This window comes from Periplaneta americana, chromosome 13 (genome assembly GCF_040183065.1).
Source record: "Periplaneta americana isolate PAMFEO1 chromosome 13, P.americana_PAMFEO1_priV1, whole genome shotgun sequence".
Classification (NCBI taxonomy): domain Eukaryota; kingdom Metazoa; phylum Arthropoda; class Insecta; order Blattodea; family Blattidae; genus Periplaneta; species Periplaneta americana.
This window is the reverse complement of record NC_091129.1, coordinates 49440086-49460034: the sequence shown is the minus strand read 5'-3', so window position 1 is coordinate 49460034 and position 19949 is coordinate 49440086. Positions and strand designations below refer to the sequence as shown.

Below are 19949 nucleotides of genomic sequence, written 5' to 3'. Positions count from 1 at the left end.
GCAATAATTAACCCTACTTACATGATCTTGTGGCTGTAAAGCATGAACTACAGTTATACTGTATTTTATTTCATGGAGTGCAGTTTCATAGAAAGGACTTTGCCGACAGACTTTCTACTGCTCCCTACTAATTGGTTGTCATAAATAAATGTCTTCCTTACTGTGACGGAAATCTTGTCTTCTCTTGTCAGAATCACAACCCTCGTTCAGAAGAATTGAGAGGTTCCCGTCAAATCCACGTGGAGGCAGAGTTCCGCATCTTTTCCAAATTCCAAGAATCCCGTCAGTCTCACTGTCTCATTTCGAGGGTCACCAGGATTTTGGCAACTGTGCAATGTTGGGACGAGGGGACAGGATGGAATTGTCAGAGGTGTTTGTGTAGGAAGTCATAAACCTGTAAGTGGGTGTTCAAAGGAGCCACCGAACTGCACTCCTTGAAATAGAATGGAGTATACCCTGTAAGGCTTAAGTTTAAGAAGTTTCGTTGCCACAAAAGCTGACATCTTGGAAATGTTAACCTCTTGTGCTAAACGTCGCAGTGATTTGCGGGGTGAGTGCTCTAACCGGGCCCCTACTTCATCAATCTTCTCTTCTGTCAGTATACGGCGTTGTTGAACACGATTCTTGTTCAAAAAAGACTCTATACGTCTGACTTCATTGACAAGGACATGAATAGTTGACCTGCTAGGAATTCGAACACCTGCAAACCGATGTTAAAATTCTCTTCGACACCTTCTTGCACAAGAGTATTTCACATACGTATCATAGAAAAAATACGTTGTTCTAAAGTGTACTCAACCATTATTAATAGACACTTTATCACCACTAGACAACACAATTTTACTCACAACACGCCCACAGACGTCTTTCCCTCACGACAGATCCAACTCAACTGACTGGTGCGTCAGCGGTAGCTACAGCACTACTCTGGCGGCAGGCGCTCCAATCTTCACCCAGTCCAAGGCCGCCGCGGAACGGTCCGGCCGAGCTACGAACGCAATGTATGTTTGAGATGGTGAGCAACGTGTATTTATTACTTCAATCGCAGTAGCCTTTCTGACACTGGTAAAGGTAAAACATGTGAAAAATTTCCTATCATAGTGTCATTGTGTCTAACATAGTGGACAACGTGTGTAAGGCATTCTTATCACTGTGTCTGACATGGTGGACAACGTATGCAAGACATTCCATCTCAATGTCTGAGAAAGAAGGTAATGAGTTCAAGGTATTCCCATCGCAGTGTCTGACAAACAAGACAGTGAGCGCAAGGCATTTCCATCGCAGCATCGGAGAAAGAAGACATTTTCCATCGCAGTGTCTTGAGAATAGAAAAGCGTATACAGAACATTATTACTCTGTCTGAAAAAATTGTGTATGCAAGATATTCTTACCACAATATTTAACAAGTGATACAACTGTATACATTGCACAGTATAAATGTTTCAGAAAAGCCATGGTTGTGATTAGACAATATTGATGCGCACATATTCATCTTGTGCGAATGTGAATTGAAATCGATACAAACGCACAGATGTTACCTCGTGCTCTGCTGAGGTACAGGACCTCATTTTTATACTTGTTGGGCATTAGAAATAGCCGATGATGGCAAGATGTCCCATGTGTTGTCCATCAATACCCTAGTGATGCAAAGAAGTAGAGCTGCATGTTTTCGTAAACTTGGCACTCTCCTTACCTTGCTTTTTTTAAAGAAATTCCGCCTTTATTTTGACAGAGAGCTTTGTGGACTTTAGAACCGTTTTCAAAGTTATGGCGAAGTTGAAATTAATTCTCTTCTCTCGAGATTGAACTTTCATTCTTCTAATCATTTGATTCTCACTGATCCAAGTGAGGCATTTCATACCTTTAGGAGTTGAGGAAAGAACGAAGAAGCATTTAAAATTATGAACTGAAACTGACATTCGCTTAAACTAATAAAATTGTGGAAACTGTAAACTCATAAACGTGACTTAGACACTTAATCATTTGGGTTAAAATATTTCCTTAATGATGACAATTAAATAAAAATCGGTTATACAGTATATTTCTTAAGAAATTTTTTGAACTCGAATGTCACCCTATATATTAAAAATGTAATTTACAATTTCAATTTCAAAAACTTATTTCAATTAAAAGACATTAAATGTAAATTAATATCATTTTAGTTCTGTTTTTTTAATGACTGTTATGAATTCTTCAAGATTAGATAAGTTAGATTTTAATAGAACTGTTTGAAGCACTTAGGAACTCGTACATCAGAACATAATATTCAAATACATTATCAATCTTTTCAGGAAAGATACACATAATCGGACCAAGATGAAAATTATGAGATCGGAACAGACATTCAGGTACCTTCAGGTAAATCAATTAGACGATCAATTATGAAATGGAAGACAGAATGCTAAGTTAATATTTAAATAAACAAAGAATGGGCTGATTAAACAGGAATTAATAATTGTAAATGACAGAGAATATTCAATTACTTGATGAACGAATGAATAATGAACTGAATGAAAGGAACAATAAACTACTGTGCAAATTAATCAACAAAGACTAAGGAAAACTATTTAATAAAAGCAATTAGCTAACATGTTAATAAATTTATGATAAACGAATGAATCTATGTAATAATGTATAAAAAAATGAATTTTTGTACACTAATTAATGATCGAATGTATAATACGAGTACAGTGAAGAGATGTATGAATGCAACACCGAATTAATGGAAGAAGGAAAAAAATGGCTTTATGAATTTATGGAATATTCAAAGCACTAACGAACAGCAGATGAAATAAACTTCCTACAAAACTTTCCCAAATTTATTTATTTAACCTGGAACACATAAGGTCATCAGGCCTTCTCTTCCCCTCTACCAGGGGTAGCTGTTAGGCTACGTCCATTTTCGACATTTCGTCTTTAAAATTTTCTAGAGGTCCTTCGGTGGAGCAGCGAAACTCGGAGTGAGACAAGTGCCAACAGGCTTGGAGCTCACATATTCAATTTTTCTCACCTCTGAACTCCCTCGCAAGGATGCGTTTTCGCGTACCTTTTAATGTCTCTCCTCCCACTTCCCCTCTCATGAATTAATTAATTCATTCATTCATTTGTAATTCATTCATTTTTATTTATTCATTAATTAATTTTTATTTATTCATTAATTCATTTATTCATTCGTTCATTCAGACAATTCAGTGTCTTCGGCCCTCCGGAAGCGCTCACAACTACTCACGATGTTAGCTTCTACCTCAGTCTAGTATATACAGTCACGAAGCTCAATACGTAATAAATATACATCCATAGATAGTTGCTAACCACTAGGATCGCTACTATCTCCTCATTACAGACAATGCGAAATAGTACCTGCACAGTCTATTGTTCCTAGCACCCTCAAAACTCAAGCTTCGTGACTGTATATACTAGACTGTGCTTCTACTCCCTACTTTTCACCCTTGTAGCACTCCTGATTTCGATTTCTCCATGTTCTACTCGGCTTCCTCGAGATTCTTACTTTGTACTCCTCTGTCGAAACGTCTCTAAGCCACGCTTGTTGGATCTCTCGACAGTGGAGTTTACCCGTTTCCCCCGTTGAGAATTCGCGGAGCCAACGAGCTATCTAGCTCGTTGCGCGGAGCTATGCTAGCTCGATCCCTCGATTGAGAGAACTAAACTCTACCTAGGTTCCATCTCTCTCTTATTCTCTTATCCTCATCATACCCTCCAGATAAACCGCAACACCCTACTCAGGCACTCTCGTTATCCTTATCTTCCTTTCACACAGATTCTACCTCACTATCATTGCAAGTCTCCCACGACGAATTCACAGGACAAAGTTCTAAATTCTAAATTTCTGTCGTGACTCTCTTGTTTCTCCTAGCCCCATAACCATGGGAAAAGAGCTAGCAATTTTTATTGTTGGTAATATACCAATATTGCTAAATTATCTTCCCCTTTCTTGACCATAACCTCACATTATCCCCCATTTTGCTTTGGTCCTCTTGTCCCGTCACTTTCGTTTCCTTCCTCTTCCACCTCGACGACAAGCCAGAGGGACGCAACGAAGGCCAGCGTATGACAGTTCTGTCATAAAGAGCGTTAAATCTTTGGGAAATAGGTAGATTGCCTAGAAATCAAGCGAAAATATTTTTGTTGGTCTAAATATACTGCCAATTTTGCGTTTTTTAATTGCTTTCATAAGCTTATTGCAACTTCATTTTTATATATTTGTTTACAAAATTTCGCCATTCATGAAGCATATATGATGAATTAAGTGTAATGCAGCGTCTTCCAGCAGAACATTGAAATGTTCCGTCAAAAATTCACAGTAAGGTGGTCCTGTCAATGTTCCAGGTAAAAAGGGACTGATTAACCCTCCTACTACCGTGGGGTCAATGGTGACCCCAGGCATTAAACAAATCGTTCGTATCTCCTTCAAAAAGTTTTTTTTTTTTTTTTCCTTTTTGACTTTTATTTATTTTCGGTTAATGACACTCCTGTAAAATATTTCTCATCTACCATTTACAGTTTCTGAAATAATCATTTAATTACATCTAGTACCGTGGGGTCAAAATTGGCCCCAACATGACATTTTGTGTGGTTTATAATTTACTAGTGGCTTGTGCAGCAAATGCTGCTGTAAACTAAGTTCGTTAGACGTTCAAATAGAAATTTTTCAAATTTCTTTTCAATGAAGAATACTTGTCTTTTTGATAGTTATTTGCTTCCATAATAATGAAACATACTCCCTCTGAATGGATTTTTTTAGGCCAAACATTTTTTCTTGAACCTAGCCAAACTTCAGTTTTTGAGTTTCAACGCGAAAACGCAAGTATCAATGTCAGGACCATAGCAGTAGCTATTTCAGGTCATTGTGGATTGTAGGCAAAAGTTAAAAAAAGTCAGGTTTGCTAAGCTTTCGAACAATAGCATTTTCGTATAGCTGCTGCATGTAGAACTTGAAATGTAGAGCGTAAAATCATTTTATCCTACTAAGAGATCTTCCTGAAATGAACTGGAGACTACAAAATTTTGTAGGCCTCTTATTTTATCAGTAAGTAATAGGCCTACCTTTTTATCTTTCCTTAGGAACTGTAATTTTTGCGCTCTCTCGAGCCAATACTGAAGACAATGACACATATCAATATCTACACTACACCGCCATTAAGTATATGAAAAAGACCCAACCCCACTGGGTTAATAAGTATAAAAATATTTGAATTTTAATAACAATATTATTATCTTACTTAAGGTTTGTAGTTATATGTAGTAGCCACTCAGTAAATTATAGAAATGAAGATCTAAATTAAGATATTCTCTACATTTACTTACATAACCTCAAAACGTTTCACTTTCATGTCATCAATATAGCATCAATATTATATACAATTAATGAAAAATAGACGCATTATGATATTAACTATAATAATATTTAATTTCTAATGGTAATAATGTCATCAAACCACCTCTAGTTTCGTAGATTTGAATATCCAATACACAGCTGTACTCAGAAAATTATACACTGCAGAATCAGTTTTTAATAACAAATTGAATTGGGCTCTAAATATGTCGGCAATCCTGCAGGTAATGGCCTTCGTGTAATAGCCTATTGTTTATTGTAGTGTGTGGTTTGTTCTGAAATTCAATCAAGTCGGCCGTGATTCAATAAAATTAGTTCTCAAAACTGACAACAGATGGATTTTGAAAAATAGGAAAATTATGTAGGAAAATTGACATTTCACTGAAAACTACTATTTTTCCGAAAAACTTTGGATGCCAGGCATGAAAATGAGGGGTCACTCATTAAAATCCGTTCAGCCGTTTTCCCGTAATTTCCATTACCAGTTCAAATTATATATATATATATATATATATATATATATATATATATATATATATATATAGATTGCGGACAAACCACTCGTAATTAACTCTTATGCTACCTATTAGCAGATTATGACACTCTTTAGTCCAGTTCTTAATTTTTTTGGCAAAATTTCACTAATACTTCAGCAAATAACTGCCTTTGTTTTGTGGTCTAAGCGACTACACTACGGCCGCTGTAGGTCTAAATCTGCCCGATCATGAAGTATGAAAATTTTGTTAGAACAAAATGATGCGATTGTGATGGTATGTTAACGAACGATGACCAGAACCTTCCTGATGACGATGGGGAGGTTGACGCCATCGAAAGTCTTGCAGACGGTGATGCTTTGAGTAGTTATTGTGCATCAAGTATCGAGTCCTCGTCTGACAGTGAAGATGAAAATTTTGACTGCTGCTGTCCAACGAATTTTCAAGTCATGGTCACTGGCGTAGCTCAGGCGGTAGCGCGTTTTCCTGCTGATCTGTAGTTGCGCTCGGTTCGATTCCCGCTTGCGCTGATAACCTGATTGGGTTTTTCAGAGGTTTTCCCCAACCCTAAGGCGAATGTCAGGTAATCTATGCCGAATCCTCTGTGCCATCTTGCCAAATATCATTTCGCTATCACCAGTTCCATCGATGCTAGGTAACCAGTAGTTGAATAATTTCAAAGGAAAAATTGTTCCGGGGCCGGGTATCGAACCCGGGACCTTTGGTTAAACGCACCAACGTTCTACCAACTTAACTACCCAGGAACTCTTCTGAGTCGGTGACTGGTAGAGTTCCTGGTTAGCTCAGTTCGTAGAGCGTCCCAGGTTCGTTACTAGGTCCTGGAACAATTTTTCCCTTGAAATTATTCAAATATCATCTTCACAAGGAGCTATACCTGAAATCTAGTTTTGCAAAATACACGTCACTGTTCGTTAACAGAAACCACAATAAGTCACACAGAGTTTGCACTCAATGTTGGTTGCTTGACGCTTGTCAACCCACTTTGAGGTCTGTGGATATAAAGGGAGAAATTGAGTCGGTGTCTGGTAGAGTTCCTGGATAGATCAGTTAGTAGAGCGTTGGTGCGCCAACATAAAGGTCCGGGGTTCGATACCCGAGCCCGGAACAATTTTTCCCTTGAAATTATTCAAATCAGCTTCGCAGGGAGCTATACCTGAAAGCTAGATTTGCAACACAGTAGTTTATACAGCATCGTTAAATAACCTAGTAAAAAAGTAAGTCATATCCTTACTGTATATTATCCTAATATACAATAAAGCCTTCCAGTTTATCAACGCTAGCGCGTGTCCCTGTCACTAGGTGCTCTCGGGTTCAATTCCCAGTGTTGACTGAAATAATTGTGATGGATAAAATCGGAAGATTAGGACTTTTATCGGGGCACTTCTGTTGATCGAAAACATTGAAGAAGGTGCTCAAGTTGTGCAAAGATTACATGTCAAGACCATTTGATATGCAAACAGTATAGTAATTGATTGGAGAAGTCCTTCGAAGCACATATGAAAAATGTTTGAAAAAATGTATTACCTCTCTACAGATCAGTATCAATATCTGTATAAAACTGTTAATATTGTAGTTAAATAATTATTTTATAAATTATGATGAAAACAATGGCTGAAGACTAATTTTGTGCATAAATGTCAGTATTGAAAATGTAAGTATTTTTTTCCAATTTTTTTAATACTGGGGTCAGCATTGACCCCATGGCATTCAGTGTCACAAAAATGTCTGGTAGTACAAGGGTTAATCTGTCACGAATTATCCTAGCCTGTACATTAATGCTAAACTGTTCTTGGCATCTTGTTTCGAAAATTGTAAATGGATTTTTGTCAGCCTATACTGTATATGAGTATTGTGAAACTTTACCATTCCACTACTGGCGTTGACCCTGAACACACATCTGTAGTAACCAAGTACAAAATGCTTGTTTGTGTAGATACCTTCACTCACACCTTGCACTTCCTGAATATGATATGGATAAAGGATTTGGCTTCGTCGGCTTTTCCACACTGTCACATGACTCACATTCTCATGTTCTGATATGTGTCTGGTGTGCTACCGCTTTTGTCCTCGATACCATTAAGGGCTCGTTCTTCTAATTCAGTGATTCTGGTGTTCAATGGTCTTCCACAAACTAAAACTGTTTTTCAAAAGAGCATATTATTTCCACTAGATGTTCATGTATTCTCTGGAAGGGCTCGTTGTTGAGCAAACGTCTGTTAGGAAACTATTTATCATAGAAACGCCTTGCTTCATTCGCATTGCAATTACCACGTTCATACATGAGATGCATATTATCTGCTATTTCCTGATTAGAATACATTTTGACCACAAATGAAATAGCAAATAAAATACTGACAATTAATCCCAATAGGAAATAATAAATCTCGAATCTTCCACTATACCCTGTTTTCAGTTGCAAAGTGACAACAATGAGTACACTCTCCTTTTCTACAAAGCCTACTCATTTAATAAAAATGACCTGCTAATGTGAAAAGTAAGTCACATGAAATAAAAAACCATCTATAATTATAAAAATTATAAAACACATAGAAATCAATTTGACAGTATATATAATTACAGTACATGAATATTTTTGCTTGCTTTAAAACCCCTATTCTTCTATCTATTAACCATAATTATGTTTCTCACATATTAGTTAATACTCTCAATAGTGATACAGGACTTTAATCGGAATAACATTTACTGAAAATAAATGAAATAGCACATTTTGTAAAATTAATATCAGATGAGGGAAAAGCGACTAAATGATTAGCCGTTGTGTGCTTATAAGAAAATTTGGAGTTATGGGAATGAAATTGTGAACTCTAATCCGGTAGGCCACTTTTCTCAGTCAATTTGTCGTCCACCAAAAAGAAAACCTAGAGAAATTTTCAAGGGGAAAAAACTAAAATGGACGCAATCTAATAAGCAAAGATCGAACCTTAACATCAATCGCAGAGTCAAGTTACTGGTGACAGCTGCATAGCATGATGTTACCACAATTTAGTATATACAGTTGCGAAGCTCAATACTTAATAAATATGCATACATAGATAGTTGCTGACCACCAGGATCGCTACTATCGCCTTAGCACAGACCCTTTCCCGAGCAGACGATAATGTATGTTCGGCTTTTCTATTTCAGTGTATGGATCTCAGTGAAATATTATATTATAACTGTTTTGCGTATATCATTGCTAAGTTTTATTTAGTGTAATGTGTCCATGAGTTCCGTTTACTTCTTATTGCATAATTTGTTGCAGAAATAATTACAAAACTGTGTTATTTTAATGTGAAGAGAATTTTACATGTTAACATAAGCTAATCTATTCGCATCAACATTTTAAGTTTAGAATGGAAGCTATTTTGAGGTTTAATAAAAAAGAATTTATATTGTGACTTTAATTTAGCACATCTACCTTCCTTAATTGTAGGTAGAAAATTTACCATACCACTCCTATGAAATTAGTGTACGTACGATTGTGTTACTTAGTCTCTTAGGAAGTAGATAAATACAATAATTCAGTACGTACTCGATTGTACAGACAAATTGAATGTGCGGCGTATCATACATGACATTATGCTTAATTATAATGTATAATTGCGAATATAGGAATATAAATAATAACCTATAATTTCCATATGACATAACATAGGCCTACATATGTAATGGCAGGGCATTGGAGAGTTTGTAAATCTAGTTGCTCTAGTAATAACGCTGTAAGGTTACCGTATTTCAATATAGTCAAAGTGTCCGAAGGCCAATAAGATAGCACTCATAAAGCGGTGGAACTAGATCTGAGGTAGTTCCTGCGATTTCGGAAGTGAAAATCGTTGAATTTATAAGAGATTTTTGTGGAGGTGCAGGTGATCGTATAAGCAAGACATAATAAAACCCAAACCTAACCTGTCACAGATCCGTATATGCAAGGAGTAAGAGTACAAAGGAACTACCTCTGCGCTAGTTTAGCCTACTAACATAGTACATTAATCAGACTTCAGATTGGAGTACCGTAAGAAACGAATAAATACTACTGAAATAGAGACAAATTGCATTTACAAGTTATCACACGTAACTTTATGCTTAATTATAATGTATAAATGCGAATATTGAAGTATCGGTACAGTAAACATAACCTATAATTTCAACATATCAAAATATCCGTGCAGTGCAACTGAAAATTATTGAATCGTGCATAAATGATTGTACAAGAATTTTGCAATATTTAATCCAAATAAAGTCAGGTATTACACAACAGGCTATACGAACAACGTAATTTTCACACCAAAAATAATATCACACCTTAACTCGCAAGTGAATTATGTCTGAAGTGCCTCATAATCATTGTTTTAAATTTATTAATGCAATTACACTACATTTCAGAGGAATATATGTTACTCTTTATGCATTGCAACTAATTTTTATGGTTGAAACGCCACCCTCCGTGTTCGAATTAAGCGAGTCACATGGTCTATCTATATTACATCACGATGGCAGTGACACAGTCTATTGTTCCTAGTACTCACAGCGCTCCAAGCGGCTAGCAACTAACGCGAGAAATGCAAAAAATCATCCCAAGCTTCGCAACTGTATATACTAAACTGTGATGTTACTGCACTAGGACAGTCACCGTAGGAAACAAGCAGACGGAGTTTGAGTCCATGCAGTCCAGGACGTGCTTTTCCTACATAAAGTTCGATAGTGACGTCTCGTATAGCTTTCTGTTGTGAATAATTTTATTGCCGACATTAGTGAAAACAGTTAAAATGCCTCCAACAAGACGATCGAATCCTTCACGTATTGCGCGAAATGTGTAGAGGAATTTGGCAGTCAATATTTTTCCGCAAACATGTGACAAGATTGAATGTGAACTATGTAAAGTAAAGATAAGAAGTTTAATGAGGAGAGTAATAAAAGAACACTATGACAGGAAAAAACACATTAAAATATTAAGCTTCTAACATCTGAAGAGCAACCAAGAGATGATATTTTGTGAAATAGATAATCAAAATTTTATCAAGATCTGTGCGAAATGATGATCAAAGCCAATAAAGTGAAGAACACTTCAAACTTTTTTTTATAAACACACAATCAACATATTTCATTAAGACATCACACTTGTTAGCCTTATTTAAGTAATTAATTATTATGAAACAGTATTACGTATCACAAGAGAAAAAATTACTGACAGGAACATTCCGGTTTCAATAGATGTGCGGGAGATATGTGACAAATGTACAATCGTAGGCACAATGTCACATGATTGTCCAGGGAATATAATATCGTGCAATTCATACTTTGTATAACAATTTTTTTACTAATTATAGTACCCATAATAAAAGAATAAGGAAATACATTTACTTTTCTCTCCATTGGACTGTATCTGACCAAATCCTTATTATAATCACGTGACACATACGCCCCTCCCTCTTTATATAGTAAATGCTCCGTAATCTATCATCCCCTGTATCAAACTTTCTAACCCTAGTAATGAGTGCCACAATGAACGGAAGAGATGTCACAGAGCATCATCCGAAAAATGGTTTAACAGCAGCAGAGCAAAGTTGCCTATGATATTAGCTGAGATGAAGATAGAGGCGAGAGGTGAACGACGCCATTCAAGGGGATCGAGCCCTAGACTGAACGAGTGAAGACCAAATTTGCTCGTCCAGAAGTCCTCAAGGCGGGACAAAAAGAAATAAGGCACCGAACTTTTGCCAGGGAAATTATGTAGGTCCGTGGCCAGTTTCTGTTAGGTCTCATCGCGATATTTGTCTTAGCACCTTAGGAAAACAACAGACAGAACTAGTTGTCTCAAAATTTAGGAGACTGGCTAATTGAATATACGGTGACTCCAAAAAAATATGGTCAGAGCAACCCAGCGGACATAATGTAAGAAGGGCTGATATTCTTAATCAAGGTCGTACGAGAACATCTACTTCTGGCTTAGAGAGTGATTGGAAATGGGGCATGTTTTTTATTCTCAGTCTGAATATAAATGATTCAGTCGCTGGTGGGAACATCCATCGTACTGGATGACGGGCCTACCTGGCGGCTTAGTCCAGTCTCGTCAACCAATCACGAAGATAGGAAATGGGTAAGAACGAAGGAAGGGAATGGTGTGTGAATAATAGCTCGGAATAGAGTTCAGCACGAGTAGGAGATCAGACGATTATAGCTTAAAATAAGGTGGGGGTGAGAACTGATCAAGATAAGCGCACAGGCAATAAATTCTTGACTCTTCTAAAGTCATTCCCAATGCACAAATATGGTGAAGAAGGGATGAAGGAAGATCTAGTTTATAGATGAGGTGGGGTGAGTTAAGGTAGGGAACCTCGTGTATGCTAAAATTAGTCCAAACAAATAGCCATATAAATTTCTATATTACTGACCAATTATAAGCAAATTAAATTTATGCGCCAAAATTGCTCTAGGCATATATTTCAACATATCCTCTAAAATTTAATCAACAATTTTGAAATCCAAACTGTCCTAACGGTCAGTATACGATTATGAAGACCATAAATGTAAATAAAAAAATTACACAAATACTATTGGAAGAATGGTAAAAGAGGGGACAAACGAAACTTCGAGACAGAATATTTTTCGTAATATTAAGAGGATCACTAAAATACTACAGGGAGGTTAAAACGCTTTGGGAACAGGAAGAATATATTATATTAAATTCAAGGGAAGAGAGAACAGAAATGGATGGTGGAGATTAGGATCTGGAAGCTCAAGAATAAGAGAGGGAGCATAGAGAAAGACATATGTTCGTTATGCTTTAAATTGTGCGGTAATTAACGATTTGAGAAAGGTTGGCTGGATAACACATTTTTGAACATAAATGCTATATTGGCTTATGAAAAAGTTAATGGTCCCGTAAACGCAAGCAAACTACATAAACTAGGAAATTTTATTTCGGAGTTAAAATTAGATGGGAAAAGAAGGTCAAAGCTCTGATTGAAATGGGATTATAGATGTTAAGTATTCGGGCCAGATGTGAAGCTACGAAAAGTATGTAATTAATATATCAAAAGGGATCATAACAAAATAATATTTAATTACATTTAATAAAAAAAAGAAAAAGTTGAAGTTAACCAATGGTTTCAAATATAAGAGTTCGCTATATTTTTATTATTATTATTATTATTATTATTATTATTATTATTATTATCATCATCATTATTATTATTATTATTATTATTATTATTGTTTCTTGTTGATGGGGAATTATATATATTAAATAGGAAAATTAATAATATTACACTAGGAAACGTAGAAGTAATAGTAGGCTAACATATTATATTTTTAATAATAATAAAAAATTTTAAACAGACGCTTAGTATATACTAAATAAGTTGCCATAATATGTATTTTTAAATTGTAATCATTGTATAATGGGTGATGACGCAATAAGAACTGGACTACATCTAATCCGCCATGACGTGAGTACAGAATGAGTAATAAATAAATAAATAAATAAATAAATAAATAAATAAATAAATAAATAAGTAAGTAAATACATAAATAAATAAGAAATTATCTTCTAATTTCTAACGATGTCACTAAATTGCTGATAATATTAAAACTTACGGTTGGTATTGAAAAGAGATACAGGTACATCCTTTTCAGTATAATTCTTTTAGTTTATTTACTTACTTATACGACTTTTAAAGAATCCGCAGATTAATCCAGTCCCTATCATCATATCACACCTCCCTCAAATCCATTTTAATATTATCCTCCCATCTACGTCTCCGCCTCCTCAAAGGTCTTTTCCCTCCGGCCTCCCAACTAACACTCTATATGCATTTCTGGATACACCCATACGTGCTACATGTCCTGCCCATCTCAAGCATCTGTATTTAATGTTCCTAATTATGTCAGGTGAAGAATACAATGTGTGCAGTTCTGGGTTGTGTAACTTTCTTCATTCTGCTGTAACTTCATCCCTCTTAGCCCCAAATATTTTCCTAAGCACCTTATTCTCAGACACCCTTAATCTCTGTTCCTCTCTCAAAGTGAGAGTCCAAGTCTCACAACTATACAGAACAACCGGTAATATAACTGTTTTATGAATTCGAACTTTCAGCTTCTTTTTAAAGCAGACTAGATGATAAAAGCTTCTCAACCGAATAATAACAGGCATTTCCCATATTTATTCTGCGTTTAATTTCCTCCCGAATGTCATTTATATTTGTTACTGTTGCCCCAACATATCTTAATTTTTCCACCTCTTCAAAGGATAAACTTCCAATCTTCATATTTCCATTTCGTACAATATTCTAGTCACAAGGCATTATCATATATTTTGTCTATTCGGGATTTACTTCCAAACCTATATCTTTACTTGCTTCAAGTAAAATTCCCGTGTTTTCCCTAATAGTTTGTACATTTTCTCCTAACATAGTCACGTCATCCGCAAAAAACAAGCAGCTGAAGTAGCCCATTCAATTCCAAACCTTCTCTGTTTACCTCGACTTTCCTAATGGCATATTCTAGAACAAAGTTACAAATTAAATGTGATAGTGCATCTCCTTGCTTTAGTTCGCAGTGAATTGAAAAAGCGTCAGACAGAAACTGGCCTATACGGACTCTGCTGTACGTTTCACTGACACACATTTTAATTAGCTAATCGAACGAGTTTCTTGGGAATACCAAATTCCATAAGAATATTACATAAAACTTATCTCTTAACCGTGTCATGTGCCTTTTTGAAATCTATGAGTAGCTGATATACTGTGCCCTTATAGTCCTATTCTTTCTCCAATATCATTCTCTCGAATACAAAAGACTCTGATGAGTAGTCGATCTAATACGTCTAAAACCACATTGATGACGGTAATTATTTCATCCACATATGGAGTTAACCTTCTCAAAAGAGTCATGGACAAAATTTTGTACAACTTTAATAAAAGTGATATTCCTCGAAAGTTACTACAGTTAGTCTTTTCCCTCTTTTTAAAGATAGGTACAATTATGGACTCCTTATATTGTTCTGGTACAATTTCCTTTTTCAAAATAGCAAGTACAAGCTTATAAATTTCACTGAATAATCCTTTTATTACCTTCTTGTATTAATTCTGCTGGAATTTGATCGATACCTGGAGACTTGTACTTTTTCAGATTTTCTATCGCAATTTCCACTTCAGGAAGTGTGGGTTCTGGTATGAATGTCTCAGCAGTTTGTATTTAATCCTTCAGTTTGTATTTAATCCTTCTTTTCGACCTGCGTTATAAACTTTTAACTCCTGTTTCAAGGTTACTTGAGTTCTGCCGTTCACTCCTTCGGTACCTTTCATTCGATCGCCCAAAGTAAGTGGTGATTGTTGTCATGCGTTTTGCTATTGGCCAGTTTTATTTTTAACGGTTTCCATACAGACCTGGCCGCTTCGACCGTGCGCGACTCATAACGTAAGTCAGTTTAGTTGCGACCTGGCGTATGAATTTTGTATAGCTTCTGAAGTTTTTCGCGTATACAGTACATACAGTACATTTATTTCAGTGTGCTATTTTATTCTCACTACCTGTCTTCTAATATAAGTGTGTATATAGGAAAAGCTAGAGTAACAAGCTGAAATATCCACTACTCACCACGTAACAGGCGAGTTGCTGAACATAATTTAGTAAGTGTTTGCCTGGTGTAAAATTGGTAGCAAGAAATGTATCCACTCCTTAGAGTGCTTGAAATTACCTTTTATTGATGCTATCACTGATGAAATAGTTATCTTCACTAATCAAATAATTAAAAAAAATGCGACCGAAACAAAGTCGTCCTAGAGATGCGCACAATACTGCGAGAATTGAAATTGAAGCTTTCACAGATCTTGTCTATATGGCTGGAGTATTGAGAGCAGCTAATCTGAAACTGTTTGAGCTTCGGCATAATGATGGCACAGGCGTTCCTAATTTCAGAAAGTGGATTAATTGTGATAATATTTAAGTTTCTGATCACAGCCCTAAGATTTGATGATTCAAATCATTCCCTAAAGAAGATGGAGGAGCTAGCCGTCGAAAGCTTGGAAGCAAATCTCCAACTCACCAGGCTGAGAACTCGAGAAGAGTTATTGTACGTCAAACGCCGGGAAAGCCTCAAGTTATAAATTGTTCAGAAGTTCTCTAATAATTTTACTGTTAGTGAGTATGTCACCATCGACGAGATGTTACAATCCTTTAGAGGAAAGTGCAGTTTGAGACAATTTATAAAGACAAACCCGACAAAATATGGGATAAATTTATTCTCTTTAGCGTATGCGAAACCATTTATACTCTGAAAATGGAAATCTACGCGTGTAAGCTGCCAGCTGGGTCTTATCAAGTTGATACCTCTGCCAAAAGTGTAGTGAACAGGATTGTGCAGCAAATTAGTGGATCCAGGAGAAACGTCACCACAAACAAATGGTTCACTTCAGTGTACCTTGCATATGATCTTCTATCAACTCATAAGTTAACATTGGTTTGAATGCTGTGCAAAAATAAAAAGGAGGTGCTTTCTTTATTTTTACAAATCCACTCTATTGAAAACAGCATGCTGTCCGAAAAAGAAGGTAGTATTGCACTTGTCCACAATGCACTATACTGATGACATTGACTCAGACTCTGGAAAGTCTAGAAAGTCTAAGATGTTGATGTTTCATAACTCAACAAAAGGAGGAGTGGACATGATGGACCAGTACAAGGCTAGGAACTCGGTAGTAAGGAACAGTAACCGCTGGGCTCTAACTCTGTTCTTCACGCTACTGTACAGCAGTAATCAATAGTTTCATTATACTGAAACACAAACTTGGTCAGTTTGACATTCGAAGGAAATTCCTACAAACCCTCAGCAAAGAGTTGTGCAGAAAGTATCTACTTCAAAGACAGCAACTTGCGAATCTGCTACGTCAACTGAGGAGAAATATTACAGAGATTACTAAAACTGTAGAAGAAAGAAAATCACTTGCATCCGAAGAAGAAGAAGAAGAAGAAGAAGAAGGAGAAGAAGAAGAAGAAGAAGAGGGTCCAAAAAGATGTCAGCTCTGCGTGTGGAAAAGCAATCGTAAGTCCAAGAACAGATGTAGTGTGTGTCGCCGCTATATATTAAAGAACATACGCAGTCAACGTGCACTGCTTGTGCTAATCCTGAAGAAAGTGCCGGTAGTGATAAAATTGTGTAATATGACTAAGGTTTGTAAGATGTACGTTGTTTTCCATATTCACACTCTAGAGATTATAATGTAGGATTTGACAATCTTTTTTTTTCACATTAACAATTATTGTAATGAATAGATGAACACTGAAATAATGTTTTATGAGTTTTGATCAATAAACGTTAGTGAAAAATACAAATTTCATTACATTTCGCGCTCAAAGTCGATTAGATCGTGTGCGATCCACTACGTAACTTTCAACGGCGTGACCTCTCAAGGGTTAAATATCGTCCCGATCATTTCTATTTGGCCTATGTACATTTAGTAGTTGCCCAAAATAATATTTCCATTTGTTCAGGATGGAATGAGAGTCCGTAACCAAGTCACCATTCATCCTTGATCGCTTTCAGCCTTGCCTGATATTCTTTCTTATATTCTTTTATGTACTTATATAAAACTCTGACGTTTTCATTTGTACTATTTGTTTGTATCTCATTCAGTTTTTTTCTTGAAGTAATCTCTCTTTTTGTTCCTAAGTGTACAAAGTTATTTTAATTTAATGCAGATATGTGTTAATTTTGTTTCTGTCAAGGTAATTGTTTTTGTAATTATCTGATTAATATTTTCCACTTGCTTATATGGTGGTACACTAGGGCTTCGGCTTCAACTCCAGGAATTGTAGTGCTTACTTGCTCTGTAGAAAGTTTTCTGTGCATATACAGAGTGGATAGTAAGCTCTGCACCAAAATTAAGCTGGTAATAGATAATGAAGAGAGATTTGAAAACTCTAAATAAGCTTTTTTCTCTAACATTCATAGTTTTAGAGGCAATCGTTATGTTTCTATGAAGCATTTGGCAACATCATGGCTGCTGCAATAACTCTAAGCAAGCGCGCCCTGCGCTGGTTACCTTTCCCTTCCCCTCTGCTGTACTCAGTCTTTAAAATGCGACGTGAGCTGCGTTGCAAGATTTATTTCAACGATTTTCGCTATTATTTAATTTAAATTCATGGCTAAAGGGTTTACTTTGCAAGGAAAAGATTCAAGACATTAACCGTTCATATTATTTTTACCTATTTCCTTGTATAGCAATCAGCTATTTCTCTAGGGCCATTACCGCAATAGAGCGCTGCAAACATTGGGCAAAGATATTTTTCTTTTCTGCTTAACGGTGCTTCACCTAAAGAAAAGGGCATTAAAAGTTCTGTTATATTTAACATGTAGAATCACCTCTTAAATTTTGGTGCAGAGTTTACCATCCATTCTGTATAGTGGATTTGGTACTCTGTAAAACACAGTACGTTGCAGTAGTTTTCCGCAGATAATATTGTTAATAACGGACGTAAATTATGAAGAAATAGTGAAATGATTCCAGGAGAAAAGAGAATATCTCGGAAGAACCTATTCGACGGCATTTGAACTGGGATCTTCAACGTGAAAGTTGACGTCTTGAATCTTTCGATTAACGACAGACCATTGTATATAAAATAATTATGTAATTGCATAGCGCATTCGTCATATGAAGAGTGATTATAGGGGAAAAACAATCAAAGTCACAATTCTCTTAAGGGTGATGTCATCTTCTAATTCAGTATATTACTGCAAACTTTATTCCTGTTCCTAATGAAAAAGTAGGAAAGGATGACTGTATCCGTGGTGATAATTCTCCTTCATCAGTTTTGATAAAAACAACATTAGAGTTTGCTGTAATACACTAAATTAGATGATGACATGACCCTTCTGAGATTTGTGACTTTGATTGTTTATCTCGTGTACAGTACATTTCATATGTTTGAAATCGTTTTATTCCTTAAAAGCAATACTATCCGAAACATTTAAGATAAAATGTAGGCCTATATATAAAAGCTTCAACTTTCCAAAGATCATCTGTTCTATATTAATTCTGTAAATTGAGTCTGACTTGTGGATATCTGTGTTTCAGATGCACATGCTTGCAAAGAATTGCACCGGCGGTCACATCGCTTCGCGTTGCAAAACTTCCAAGAGGTTATGAATACAGAAGAGTTTCTGTTACTGCCATTTAACGAGGTAAGGCTGCAAATGTTGTAGTAGTTCTCCGTTTGCATGATATGAAAGTTTGCGTGAAAACAATGTTGCGTTTTTAGAGGTTGAATATTAGCTTTCAAAGTAAAGAAGATAGGTAGGTATTACGAATTTAAGTAGATATGTAACATATTATAAATCGTTCAAACTCATCATCATTCATCAGTAGTTAAGCAGTTAACAATGTTCCCAATATATCCAAGGTATGTGATTTAAATCTGATTTCTGTTTCAGACAATTTTAAGAATTTAAAATTTACTAGTAATTTCTACTCAATGCTTTCTAACTCTTTGTTTCTCTGAAGACCCGTCAGAAATGAAAAGTTTATGTTAATCGAACCAACAAAGAGATAAGTGAAAGCTTATATAATTTATGTAAAATTCTTAAATTACTTACGAGGCGTTAAAACTCGTGAAGAAGGAGAACTAGACCTTCAACGTTAGGTGTGTGTTGTCGTAGAAGAGCTAGAGCTCATATATAGTTTATATTTACATTTAACTCTCGCTTAAAATGTAGTGCAATGTAATATAAGTATGAATAAATTAAGTAGGTAGGTTGTCATTTGTCAAAAAACGTTCAAACTCAAACTGAGAGGCTATTCAGAGTCATTGAGGAGACAGTGATTATTACGATGATAAGGAGGAGGAATAGGAGGAGAAGGAGAAAGATAATGGATTATGATAATAGTGAATGTGATGGTTGATCAGTAGGTTACGAGTAAAATAAAATTGATGACAAGGAAGAAGAAGGTAGGTCGCTTTAGTGATTGCAAGGTGATTGATGATGATAATGGTGCACAGATTGTAAAATTAATTATGATGAGAAGTAGAGGGAGGGGGACTGATGACACGGAGAAACAGAATTGAAGATCTTCCCGGAATAAGGA

General features: G+C 35.9%; 1 protein-coding gene across 2 annotated transcripts in view; it reads left to right on the top strand.

The window, feature by feature from the left end:
- LOC138711872 (kelch-like protein 17) overlaps nt 1–19949 on the top strand; it is a 471943-nt gene that overhangs the window by 304962 nt on the left and 147032 nt on the right. For both annotated transcript variants that reach the window (XM_069843135.1, XM_069843134.1), the window contains exon 6: nt 18942–19048. In XM_069843135.1, coding sequence (XP_069699236.1) covers nt 18942–19048 — 107 coding nt within the window. The remainder of the gene's footprint in view (nt 1–18941; nt 19049–19949) is intronic.